The following is a 12,726-nucleotide window of genomic DNA, read 5'->3' as shown; positions in this document are numbered from 1 at the left end:
AGACAAGGCTTGGAATTTTTTGTTGTTGTTGTTGTTAGAGAAACACCTAAAACATATTTAATGAATAAATTCCTTGGAAAAGAAAGAAAATCCCTTTGACACCAGGTTGTGGTGGTAAGTAAAGCTCTCTAGTGAAAAAAGCTGCTGCATGACAGGAAAACTGGGTGTGAGGAAATGGCTGAAGAGTATCACTTTTTCATTCAGTTCCTTAAAATGATGGCTATGCTCTTAACTATCTAATTTAAAGCAATCTTTTCAAAGAAATACGGGTCTTTAGCTAAGACCTAAGGCTATATGAGGTTGCAGCTGTGTAATCGCTTGTCATGGAGCAGTCCTATTAATGAAAGCTCCATGGGCTAAAACCCTGGGTAATGAATTGAACATATGGCCTACAATGTAGCATCTGTATAGTGAAGCAAGAAAGGGAGATTTCCAAATGCATCTGTGAGGTTAGAAGGAATCTCTGGCATGCAGGACAGTATCCTGTCCCAGCATTGTGTGTGTTGTGGTAAACAATCTCAGTGCTCTCTGTTATATTTTGTTCAAGGTACGTTTCTCTCTGTGTCAAATCATTTACTTCGCTGCGGTGTTAGGTTTGTCCTGCTCACTGCAGGGAGCACCAAGATCAGGTTTTATTTGTACAACATGCTCCCACTATTTGAGGATTCTGGCAGCATTCTGGCACTTGTGTTTAGATCTCTGTATCTACCTGCCAAGATTTGACTTTCAATGTCAGTTAGCAGCAGCGAAGCTCAGACCAGCCGTGTGACTCGTGCTGCGTGATTCATTTACATTTTTTACTCCAGGTTTCAAAAATGCAAACAGGGCTTACGCAAGCTGTTTGGGTGGGGAGTGTGCAGGAGTCAACTGATGAGGCTGCTGGATCTGAGCTCACATCATTGTCAGTGTATTGCATCGGCAGCTGTCTGCACTACCACGAATTCCTATTTATTGTAGCTTTGTTATCTCAGGATGGAGGACAGCAGTCTCTGTTTGAACAGTGCATTCCACCACACCTTTCTCTGCAAACAAGAATACAGATAACGCAATGCACTAAACTTTGAGACCATTACACACAGCACAAAAATTCCAGTAGGATTGGCACATAGCATACACTTGCTGATGTTCTTCAGCCTGTTGGAATTTGTTGTGGCTGTCACTGGTTAAGTTCTGACATTGCCGTGCCACCCAAGCAGAAATGTAAAGGCAGTATCTTACACAGAAAACTTAAAATCAAGACAAAAAATATCACATTTTAAGGAAGCAATAAACAAACCCAGTAACTAGTCTAGATCATTATTTTAATATGATGTGTTTACTGATGCACTAGAACAGGAATTTTATGCATATATTTGAATCCAGGATTCTGGGGCTGGAGCCCATGGAGCAGAGCTGCCATGCTCTCTGGGACACAGCCTTTCCCTCACCCCCACCTGCCCTCCCCTGACACATCTCCCTGCCATTCCCTCGGGCCCTGTTGCTGTCACAGAGAGCAGAGCTCAGCACTGCTCTCCATTCCCTGGGAGAGCTGCAAACACAGGGCCCTCAGTGCTCCTCATACGACTTCCCCTGTGAACCTTTTCCCTGCTCTGTAGCCCTCCTCTGGATGCTCTCTGATGGCTTTATGTCTGTTTTGTACTGCAACCCCAGAGCACAGGCAGTGCTGGCAGTGAGGCTGTGCAGCACAGGGCCTGGTGCCCCCAGAGTATGGTTGGCCCTTCTGGCTCCAGGGCACACTGCTGGCTCAGGTTCAACTTGCTGCTAGCCAGAACCCCCACATCCCTTTCCATGGGGCTTCGCCCCAACCCCTCATCCCCCAGTCTGTGTGTATAGCCAGGTTTACCTTGTCCCAGGTGTACGATCTGGCACTTGCTCCTGTTAAACTTCATATAGCTAGAAGTGAGCATGAGTTACAGTGGCTGATGTGGGGCACTCCAGTGTGGCAGCAAGTACAGTGCGGGCCAAGCTGCTGCTGAGTGCAACCACACTTCCCCATGCCTGGTGCTCCTGCTGCTCCCTCAGCTCCCTCTCTCCAGTGCACCCTGCAAGAGTCAATTAAACCTGATTTGGTGGTACCAGCAGATGGATGGATCCAGCATCATCTCCATTGAGGGCCTTCTCTGAGGGACTGTCGCACCCAAAAGCAGTATTGGGTTCATGGAACTGCTCCCTTCCTTGAGCTGAGATCTGACTTCCTCTACTCTGTTCTCCAGCCTCTGGAAGAGTTCAGTGCCAGCTGAAAGTTGATGGTTGCTCTGGAGTTTACTTGTCCAGAGCAGGGCTTTGCTAGCAAGCATTTCACCCTTGTGATGTGCTGCTACTTAGGCTGCTGTTTCTAGGGGATGTAATTTGGCTCTGGCTGAAACTCTTCCCCTTGAATGCAGTCTGAGAGGAGGATTTTGCCTGAACTGTTTCCACAGCCAGTTAACTACATTCATTGCAGAAAACAAAGAAATTGTGTCGGTTAGTAGTTTGTCTTGTTATCTCTGGTAACTTCTCAGTGAACACGGAACAAACTATTCATCTGTAATCCCTATCTGCAGAACAAAATTGCCTTAATTTTCTTCAGTTTTACAGCTGATTTTTGCACGCTGCTAACACAACTCGTGGCTTTTTTCATTTGCACTGGGCCTTCATAAAATGGTGTTACTTTGGTGTGGCAGTTCCTCCCAAAAGGAGTCATTTGGAATAAACTTTCTGTGTTAGTTTCATAACTGCTTATCTACTTGAGCTGACAAAAAAAAATCATTTTTCTTTCTAAGGCTGTTTTATTGACTAGCAACCATCCAAACTGGAGTTGACTTTTCAGAGATTGTGCATCTGTATTTACAGATCCTCTCTGGAGCGTTTGTTACCTGTCAGTTGTCAGTTAGTTGTGTATTTTTGTAGAGCTGTCTTTTTCAGTATGGAAGAGCTTATTCTGGAGAAAAGAGCAACTTAGGAAAATGTAATAAATGTGGTGTGAACTTAAAAAACAAAACAAAAAAAATCTTCCAGGTAGCAAGTGAGTTGCTGAAGTGCCTAGGTGGAAAACATAAAGGAAGTAAGCAAGGAAAACATTTCAGAAAGCAAATGAAATTGGTTGCCCAGCGTACGTGGCAGAGGTCTGGGATGTTAGCAGTCCTGGGTTAGCAGGTTTGACATGTGCTACCATTATCCTTGAGATGTACACAGATGGTTGAATATGCAAGACAAGTGTATGCAGTGTTGGTGGCTGGCAGTGGCTTCATGGATGACTCAGCTTATTGGACAGAAGAGTTACCATGCTTTTTTTTTTTTTTTTTTAATTAACAGTAATATATGCTTTTCTTCTTTGTACCTTCTAGCCCAAACCAACTAAGGGAAGGATGCGCATCCATTGCTTGGAGAATGTTGATAAAGCCCTGCAGTTCCTGAAAGAGCAACGAGTACACCTGGAAAACATGGGATCTCATGATATTGTGGACGGGAATCACAGACTGACACTTGGCCTTATTTGGACTATTATCCTGAGATTCCAGGTGAGGATGCATACATTACATGCATACCTACACACGTTTGAATTTTCCATACTTATTTGTAATCGGTTTTATCTTGCTTTTTAAGATTGGAGCATTCCTAAACCCTTCAACATGATAGGAGATAAAGGTGCTTGGCATCTGATGAGGCATGCTCCAGAGCTGAGGGGAGGGAGTGTAACTTCAAGATCTTCTGTGGCAATCAGTGAGAGTTAGAGTGTAGGTTTTCTGTGCAGAGGGTTATACATTTTTATTTTTTAACTACTAACAAATATGAAGCTCCTGTCACAGGTATATAGAATCATAGAATGGTTTGGGTTGGAAGGGACCTTTAAGATCATGTTGTTCCAACCCCCTGCTACAGGCAGGGACACTTCCCTCTAGACCAGGTTGCTCACAGCCCCATCCAGCCTGGCCTTGAATGCTTCCAGAAAGGGGACATTCACAACCTCACGGGACAGCCTGCTCAGCGTCTCACCACCACAGTAAAGAATTTCTTCCTAATATCTAGTCTAAATCTGCCCCATTCCAGTGTAAAACCATTTCCCCTCATCTTGTCATTACTTGCCCTTATAAGAAGTCCCTTCTCAGCTTTCCTGTAGACCCCCTTCAGGTACTGGCAGGCCACTGTAAGGTCTCCTCAGAGCTTTCTCTTCTCCAGGTTGGAGAGCCCCAGAGAGGTGCTCCAGTCCTCTGATCTCTGTGGCCCTCCTCTGGGTCTGCTCCAACATCTCCATGTCCTTCTTGTGTTGGGGCTCCAGAACTGGACTCAGTACTCCAGGTGGGGTCTCAGGAGAGCAGAGTAGAGGGGCAGAATCACCTCCCTCGACCTGCTGGTCACACTTCTCTTGATGCAACCCAGGATATACACACATATATTATTTAGGAGGAAATGCTACTCTCATCTGTTCATCTCTTGTGGTGGTTGTCATTAACTCATCTGACTTTGCACTGGAGCATATGAAGGGTGCCTGCAGGAATCGTTTAGCCTGTCAGCTGAGGACAGTGATTTCTTGCATTCCTGCAAGTTGCATGTTTCTCTTTGGATTCTGTCAGGAAAGGCTGGAAAATCCTTTTGCAGAAACCTATAATGAATAAATATAAGCTCTTTATTTTAAGGTTTCTCAGTTTTTTTCTAAATATTAAGATGTCTGCCTAGTTTTCAGCAACTGGAATGGGGCTTCACAGAAGCTATGATACATTTTTTTAAAAAACAGTGAATCACATCCATTATATCAGATATATTTGGCCATATAAATGTTTTTCCCTCTTTTAAAGTAATTGAGACACAGTCTACCATCTGAGATATCTAGTTGCTACACTGCTTAGGATGGACTCTATTCCTGTATTCCTTCCAAGTGTCCAGATTTTTCCACATTGTGTAAACATCCTTGCATTTGAGTTTTTCTGTGAGCTCGTTGCTCATCCATGCAGATCTCCTGACACCTTTGCCTGATTTCTTTCTCTTAGGGATGCAGTGATCTTGAGCTTGGAGGAGGTGGTAATTGAATATCAACCAACTCTTTTGGGCCCTCTTACCTTCCAGTACTCTAACCATGGGATACATCCAGACAGGTCCTTCAAGAGACCCAAGTAGACTTCCCCTGAGGTCCAGACTTGCAGTCCTTATTGTCCTGTTTCTTTCACACAAGATCCTGAACTCCACCACCTCATGATTTCTGCATCCAAGGCTGCCCCAGCTTTTGTATCCCCAACCTGTCAGTCTTTGTTCATAAGAACAAGGTCTAGAACACCTCTTCTCTACCAGGAATTTATCTTCAGAAGACTCTACGAGTCTCCTGGATAGCTTGCAGCTCACGGTGTTGCTTTCCCAGCAGACATCTGGGTAGTTGAAGTCCCTCATCAGGATGACAGCCTGTGAGTGTGATGCTTCTTATAGCTAAAGCAAGAAGCACTTGCCAACAGGCTTCCCTTGGTCAGGTTGCCTGTATTAGACCCCAGCCATAAGATGTCCTTTACTGGTCTGGTCCCTGATTTTTACCCACAGCTCTCAACCTGATCATGGCTGTTTTTTGGAGACAGCTTTTTTCAGTGTATCTGCACTTAGTATAGAAAGCAACTCCCCTACCCCTCCTGCCCTACTTATCCCTTCTAAACAGTGTGTAGCCCTCAATCACAGTGTTCCAGTTTGCAGGGTAAAACTATGGTGCCATGTAGAACAGGGTTTGCCTTGGCAATTAGAAATATTTTCTGCTGAAGTTCAAACTATAGACTAAAAAAACCAGTAATGTTCCAGTAAAATAAGGGCATATGAAGCTTTCACTTGGCATGAATATTCTTAAACAAGATCCTGCAGATTCTTCTAACGTGCTTTTTGGGTCATAGATTTCCTTTGCTACTTAAGTTATGATGCAATGTCCTTCATCATTTTTAAAAAGGAGAAAAATGTGTTTTCTCAAAGAAAAGCTTTAAAACTTCTTTGTTAATTTCAGATCCAAGACATCAGTGTTGAAACTGAGGACAACAAGGAGAAGAAATCTGCTAAGGATGCACTGCTTTTGTGGTGCCAGATGAAGACAGCTGGGTGAGTGTGGATTAAGTGATTATCTCTAAAGCTCCTACAACGTTTTGAGTTTTCATTGAAATCATTTTAAATGGGCAAATGCATACGTCTCCTTAAGTGGATTTGAACTAGAAAAGTGCACTGATGTTTACAAGTGATAAAATTCTGATTTATTACATTAATTCTGTGTGATAAACACAAATAAGTATATAGTAAATGCTGACCCTCCTACTTTGAAGAAATAATGGTGTTAAGGTTTTTGCTGCCATCATTTCCTTTTTGCACATATAATGATATGGAAGCATCAGCTGTTTCCCAGTCTACAGTGCCCTTAGATGATGCAGTAGTTGAGTCTCTTCTTGTAAAGAATGATATGCCATTTGCTTGTATCTGGATTTTTACAATCAGAGTGAAAGTGAATTTGATGTATACTGGGCTTCCTGCTTTTCATGTGTAGTCTGTGAAATATCTAAAAGGAACAGAACTGTTTCATGGAATTAGTCAAACTTTCCCCTTTGATTACAGCATGAGCAGGCTGCAGGCAAGCTGATAATTTGCTGTCTTCAGTCTATATCTGTGTATATTGATTCATTAGGTTTTTCTGGGCATAAGAAGCTGCTCTCAACTCCGTTGCCTCTTAAGGCTTTTTTTTTTTTTTTTTTTTACTTTTTCAATGCTCAAAAATAAAATTACTTCTTGTTTAATGGCATAAGATATGGATGTGCATTTTAAGTCTCAAGTGTGCTGAAACATGTATTCTGGCCTTCCAAAGTATTTTTGCCTTCCAGGCATAATGCTTTTTCTGTTTAGTCAATTGTAGTGGGATCCACCTATCACGGTGGATATCAGCAAAGGTAGAGGTTGGTCTCTTCTCCTGGTTAAATCTTTGACTGTGAACTAGAAGCTGGGGAACTAAAATTCATGACACAGAATTCATTTTGAGAGCTGCAAGAAAAATAAACCAGTGGTAAGGTGGCTTCTGTTTCATGTTCTCTGAATCTACGATTTAGCCACATGCGTATAAATTCCTCTGGTAAGATGCTCTTACTTCTAGTGTCTGATTAGAAAATAGTTGTGATAATAGATTGCCCATCGAGGAAAGGAATGTTGCACCATTAGCTTTACAACAAATATGTCACTCCTGCAACCAGGACTTAGCAACAGATTGTACAGAGCTGCAGTGGAGGTGCTGTATTCATTGTGTTGTCTTTGTTCTGGCAGTTACCCCAATGTCAACATTCACAACTTTACCACAAGCTGGAGGGATGGAATGGCTTTCAATGCACTGATACACAAGCACAGGTATGTGTGGGGAGATGTCCTGATGGGTTTTGAAAGCTGGGATTGCTGAAGAGTGCATGGTGTTTTGAAGTTACCATGCAGCTTGATTTTAAAATCTGTGGGGAGAAGGAAGTTGAAGAATTACTTTTACAGCAACTTGCCTTCTGCTTTTTCACTCTTGTGTTTGCTGTGAGCTCATCTGGGCAACAGCTTCTCATACTGCAAGTTGCGTTTCGTTTCAAGAGAATAAATTATACACACTGTTGTTTGGTTCTGTGACTGACTACACTGGAGGAGAAGTCTTTATACCTTACCTTACTGCGTAGCCAGTTACGAGTTCTGAATTCACAGTCCAGAATTCACAGTCCAGGAGAGTGGAATGCAGTGGCAGACTGAAGGGGAAAAAAGTCACTGGGCTGGGATTATAGAATCTGGTGCTACAGTTGGACACAGCTTTAGTGCCACTCATTGGTGAGCTTGGGTGATGTTAGTGGGATGGCTTACATGCTCACCTTGTCAGGAGGAGAGACTGACTTCCCATAGCTGTTCACTTGCCTTTGACCCTGCTAAACTTTGTCCCTGGTAAACTGTTGTTATTTTTTGTCATGGGCTAGGTTCTGCTGCCTTGCTAACTGCTAGGTGTTACTTCATTCTTTTAATTCTCACACTGAAATGCACAGGGGTACTGGGCAAGTGAAACCTTGGCAGCATGAGAGGCCAGGTTTCATTCTATGTCATTTGTTCATTGAAGGTGGATATGCTGTGCTTTGGCAAATCTAATGAATTTTTCATCCTGTCTAGGCCTGATCTGATTGATTTTGACAAGCTGAAGAAATCAAATGCACACTACAATCTGCAGAATGCTTTTAACCTTGCTGAGCAACACCTTGGTCTTACTAAGCTCCTGGACCCTGAGGGTAAGAATTCCTACAGTTTTAACACTTTGCAGCTCTTTGTGGGCTCTATTCTCCCACCTTGTCAGAGGATGCTGTTTTGTGATAGCTTTTTGCCTTGAAGAGCAGCTAGCAGGATGCTGCTGACTCACTCAGCGATACAGCCAGAGAGGGAAGGAGAGAGTGCAAGATGTCTCCTGCAGAGGACTGAGCAGTGGAACCAAAACAGCCCTAAATTCAGAATTTATAATCCCCCATCACTGGATTGCCATGTATACAGATCACTGGACTGGCCATGTATATATAAAATCATTCCAATTAGAGGCATCCTTCTGGTGTGCTCTGAAAAAAATGTTTTTGTTTCTCATCCTGAATCAGAAGATGACTAATGTGGATTTCACCCAGTAGTGAGCCATTTCTTTCAGACTCTTGGTGAGATTTATCCCAAGCATTTGTGAGGCTGTGCACTCACACGTGTTGGAAGGAATGCTCACAACTCCAGGACAAAATTTTTCTGTCACAGGGCAAATAAATAGAGGCCATGTGTCTGGGCAAGTTTCTTCTTGCTTGTTTTCCAGTGCCTCGTAATTGCTACAGAAAAAAAAAATGATTTGTTTTCCTTCTGTGTATCTCAGAATATTTGCCTGGACAGACATGCCATTTGTTTTGCATTTCTCCACATACTGATAGAGCACTGAAGATGTCAATTAGCAGTAGGTCTGCTGACTCACATGGACATTAGGGAGGTTGTTCAGCCATGCAGTCTGTGTCAAAATCGTGAACCAGATGCTAAGGCCCAAAGATCTCCAGCCCCCGGTTTAGCCATGGTCTGCACTGAGGTGGATAAAGGAATACTTCTTAGTGACAGAGTGTACAACATGGGGTAATCCAGAACCAGTCTAAAGCTGCTGAATACGTTTCTGATCAGGACATAAATCTTAGGACTTGAGCTGCCACTGAACCCATATCTCTGACTCTCGAACCCATTCTTGTTGGATTATTAGCTTTGTTGTTTTAATCCATGCCCTCCCACTGTGCTAAGACAACTGTTGTTTGCTTTGCAGATATCAGTGTTGATCATCCCGATGAAAAGTCAATCATCACCTACGTGGTGACATATTATCACTACTTCTCCAAAATGAAAGCTTTAGCTGTTGAAGGAAAACGCATTGGAAAGGTTTGCTAATTGAAGTTATAAGTTATTGCAAAGCAATTTAAATCTTTCTGATTTTTTGGTTTTTTTCCCTCTCGAGTGTTAAACCTTAGAGAGTCCACTGTATGGTAGTTTTTAGTTTTGCTTTTGAAATGCATTTTGAATGTTAAATATTCCCATATGATCACGAGGAGTACTTAATTTCCAGCTGCCTCTTATTAGAAAACATTTGGCTGGTGTTTTATTTTTGCTTGTTAATTTTGCATCATTGCTGCTTTGCCTTTCCCATTAGCTGCTCCTCACCCTCTGGGTCTTCTGTCTCTTCTGAAGCCCAGAAAAGTCTCTCATTTAAAAAACATGTTGTTGTTCTCTGCCCTTTGGCAAAGCTGCCCCTGTCTTTACAGCTGGCAGACTGGATGTGAATCCTGTTGTATGCTTCTGCTCTGCCCCTCTGTTGCCTTGGGATTAGGGGAATTCAGCACCAAAAAATGCAAAGCCCTTATACCTCAGGGAACACGGGCCCTGTAGTGCTCAGGGGTGAGCGCCTGATTCTTTAAGTAGCTTGCTGGATTTCACAGAATCACAGAATCACATAATTGCCAAGGTTGGAAGGGACCTCAAGCCCTTAGGTGACTCTGAAGTGTGCTGCCCTTGTTACTCATCTTATTTTGTGCTGCTTGTTGCAGGTGCTTGACAATGCCATTGAAACAGAGAAAATGATTGAAAAATATGAATCGCTGGCTTCTGACCTTCTGGAGTGGATTGAGCAAACCATTATTATCCTCAACAACCGCAAATTTGCCAACTCACTTGTTGGTGTGCAACAGCAGCTGCAGGCATTCAACACCTACCGCACAGTAGAGAAACCACCCAAGTAATCTTAATCTTAGCTTAAAAAAACAGTGGTCTTGTTTTGTTCAGTCAGTTGTTGATTTAAAAAAAATACAAACGCATAGAAGTAATTTTAATCTTGGCCGAAGAATTTATTTTTCTGAGCATGACTAGATATCACATTTCTAATGGGCACTGACCATTACTGGATTCTATTTGTTTTATGCTATTTGATATGCATGTAGTAATAACAGTAGCAATAATAATTGAAAACAAGTGTGCTGTTTGCAGGATCTCATGGTACTGGAAGCTATCATTTCACAGAGGTGCCTGTCTTGCAATACAAACAGTAATAGTATACCATACTGGTATGGAAATATCACTCGTCATGCTCACTAGCAGCATATAATACCAAGACACAGCTATTAAAAGGCTCTTTCTGTTTTTCCATAATTAAGAGGAAGTGTGTCTGGCTTCGTAAAAGATAGCCTTGCTTGCTAAAAATGATATAACCAAAGCCATGCAGTTTGTTTCTGGAGAGTTTATTTTAGCATTACGTTATCAGATCTGTTTATTATTTTTGTCTAATATAAGTTTTAATGGATAATAATTACAATCAAAAACATTACAGAATATCCAGGCATCCTCTAAATTGCAGTCTATTCCCCAGTGCCTATGCTGTTTGTTTGTTTCCCAGGCATACAACTCAGGGAAAAGAGTGGGAAGAGTTTATGGGGTGCAGTGGGCTCTAAACAAAACTTCAGTTTCTTGGTTGATAAAGTAGGACAGCACACGTAATAGAGTAAGAAAATATGCAGCCTTCTATGCCTCAAAGAGGTTTAAATCTAAACAGACAGACAGCTGACTTCTGTGAAGGAGTTTGTTTGTTTGTTTCTGCTTGACCCAGCTGATTGCAGGGGTGGGGGGCTATTTTTACTGCTTTCAGCTTTCACACAAGATTCAGGTGTTTATCTCAGTACTCCATTCATGTCAATATTTTAAGGAAGTGCTTTATAATGCCTTGGTAGCCACGAAGGCTTTATTGTAACACTATTCCTTTGGAAAATTTTGTTTAGGTTTACAGAAAAAGGAAACCTGGAAGTGCTGCTTTTTACCATCCAAAGCAAAATGAGAGCCAACAATCAGAAAGTATACATGCCAAGGGAGGGCAAACTCATCTCTGACATAAACAAGGTAAACTGAGACAGCCCATCCTTTGTGACTCAGTTGGTTTTTCTTTTCAGTGTCTGTTTCTGCAGTCTTTGCATGCTGGGATGGTGTGAAGATAATATCTGCTATCTCTAGGCCTCATAGGCCTCTTACAGTAGGGACTGTAAGATGGGACAGGTGAGGGGATCTTTTCCCTTATCTTAAACTCACTGATATGAGCTGAGACCCTGGATGGCTTCAGTATTTCTAAGCTCTTCCTCATGTGCAGAAGAAAAATGTGCAGTAGTTCTGAGCAGTCAGTTACAGATGTAGTAGCTCTTGTTCCTCCGGGGTCCTGGCTATTAATCAGCAGAAAGTAGCAGCAATATTAGGTATTGCATCCTTCCTCATTTAGTTTTGATGAGATGCGTCCTAACAAAGCTCCCGAAAAGAAAAAGGTTGTTTGAGACCCAGCAGAGCCAAGCACAGCAGCAGGCAGCCTGTGTCATTCAGGGTTATGCAATGCCTCTGCTTTCCATGGCTCCAAGCAGGGAGCAGAACTGGCCTTTATCTGCCTTTCAGCCCTTCTGTCCACAGCATGGGAGAGTAAAGGAAGTATTGTGACTCATGTTGTGGGTTCTCGTTTGGGATTTAAGTAGCTATTTTTTATGCTGGTGCACCAACAGAGCTGCAGCAGAGCTGACAAACTCTATCAAGGATAACAAACAGCTTAAAACTGTGAGCTTTCCTTATTTGAGTTTGATCATGTTTGGCATTCCCAGAGCAGCTGTTCTGGGTGTCTGTGGCCTCAATCTGCATCCTAGAGAGCAGTAAACTGCATGACTCTACTGTTTGCATTAAGCTCCTGTGTCTGTGAATGCCTAAAATACTTTGAGTTTCAGGCAATTTCACATCTGTTAGGATTTAGAAGAATCTGGGGTAGTTTGTGTTTAATTGTGGGTATTTTTGTTGTTTGTATAGAAGATCTGAAAGGTGATTAGTTGGCTTTCAGTGTGCTTCTAAGACTTTGTTTTTATAGTATTAATGCTATGCGTGTGAGTAACTTCTTGCTTTAGGGGAAAAAAGGACTCCGATGCAGCAAAAGAAATTTGGTATTTGTTTTCCTTTCCAATGAGGATGTGATAACAACAGCTGTAAACTGATTTTACACACAAATATCTAATTGTCATGTCCTAAAGGAAAAAGATAGAATTCCTTCTTTGAGAGTAGCACTTAGAAGATTTCGAAAGAGTTGCTCTCTTACATGTTGAAGCCAGGTGGTTTACCTAAGGTTCAGTGGAGGCAAATAACAAACGAACTCAAGAAAATGCATCTGAGATAAATAAGGCTTATACCTCTTGCTCAAAAAAGGAATGAATGAATGGAGATCAAAGTTTA

The 12,726-nt window shown here is 42.2% G+C and overlaps 1 protein-coding gene across 3 annotated transcripts in view; it reads left to right on the top strand.

The window, feature by feature from the left end:
* The window catches only part of SPTBN1 (spectrin beta, non-erythrocytic 1), a 126,356-nt gene that overhangs the window by 69,555 nt on the left and 44,075 nt on the right, over positions 1-12,726 (top strand). For all 3 annotated transcript variants that reach the window (XM_090134547.1, XM_090134548.1, XM_090134546.1), the window contains 7 exons: positions 3,327-3,500; positions 5,951-6,042; positions 7,243-7,323; positions 8,104-8,219; positions 9,260-9,372; positions 10,035-10,222; positions 11,256-11,373. In XM_090134547.1, coding sequence (XP_089990673.1) covers positions 3,327-3,500; positions 5,951-6,042; positions 7,243-7,323; positions 8,104-8,219; positions 9,260-9,372; positions 10,035-10,222; positions 11,256-11,373 — 882 coding nt within the window. The remainder of the gene's footprint in view (positions 1-3,326; positions 3,501-5,950; positions 6,043-7,242; positions 7,324-8,103; positions 8,220-9,259; positions 9,373-10,034; positions 10,223-11,255; positions 11,374-12,726) is intronic.

This window comes from Phasianus colchicus, chromosome 2 (assembly GCF_987193195.1).
Source record: "Phasianus colchicus chromosome 2, bPhaCol1.hap1.1, whole genome shotgun sequence".
NCBI lineage: Eukaryota > Metazoa > Chordata > Aves > Galliformes > Phasianidae > Phasianus > Phasianus colchicus.
The sequence above is the reverse complement of the archived record's forward strand: the minus strand, read 5'-3'. Positions and strand labels throughout refer to the sequence as shown.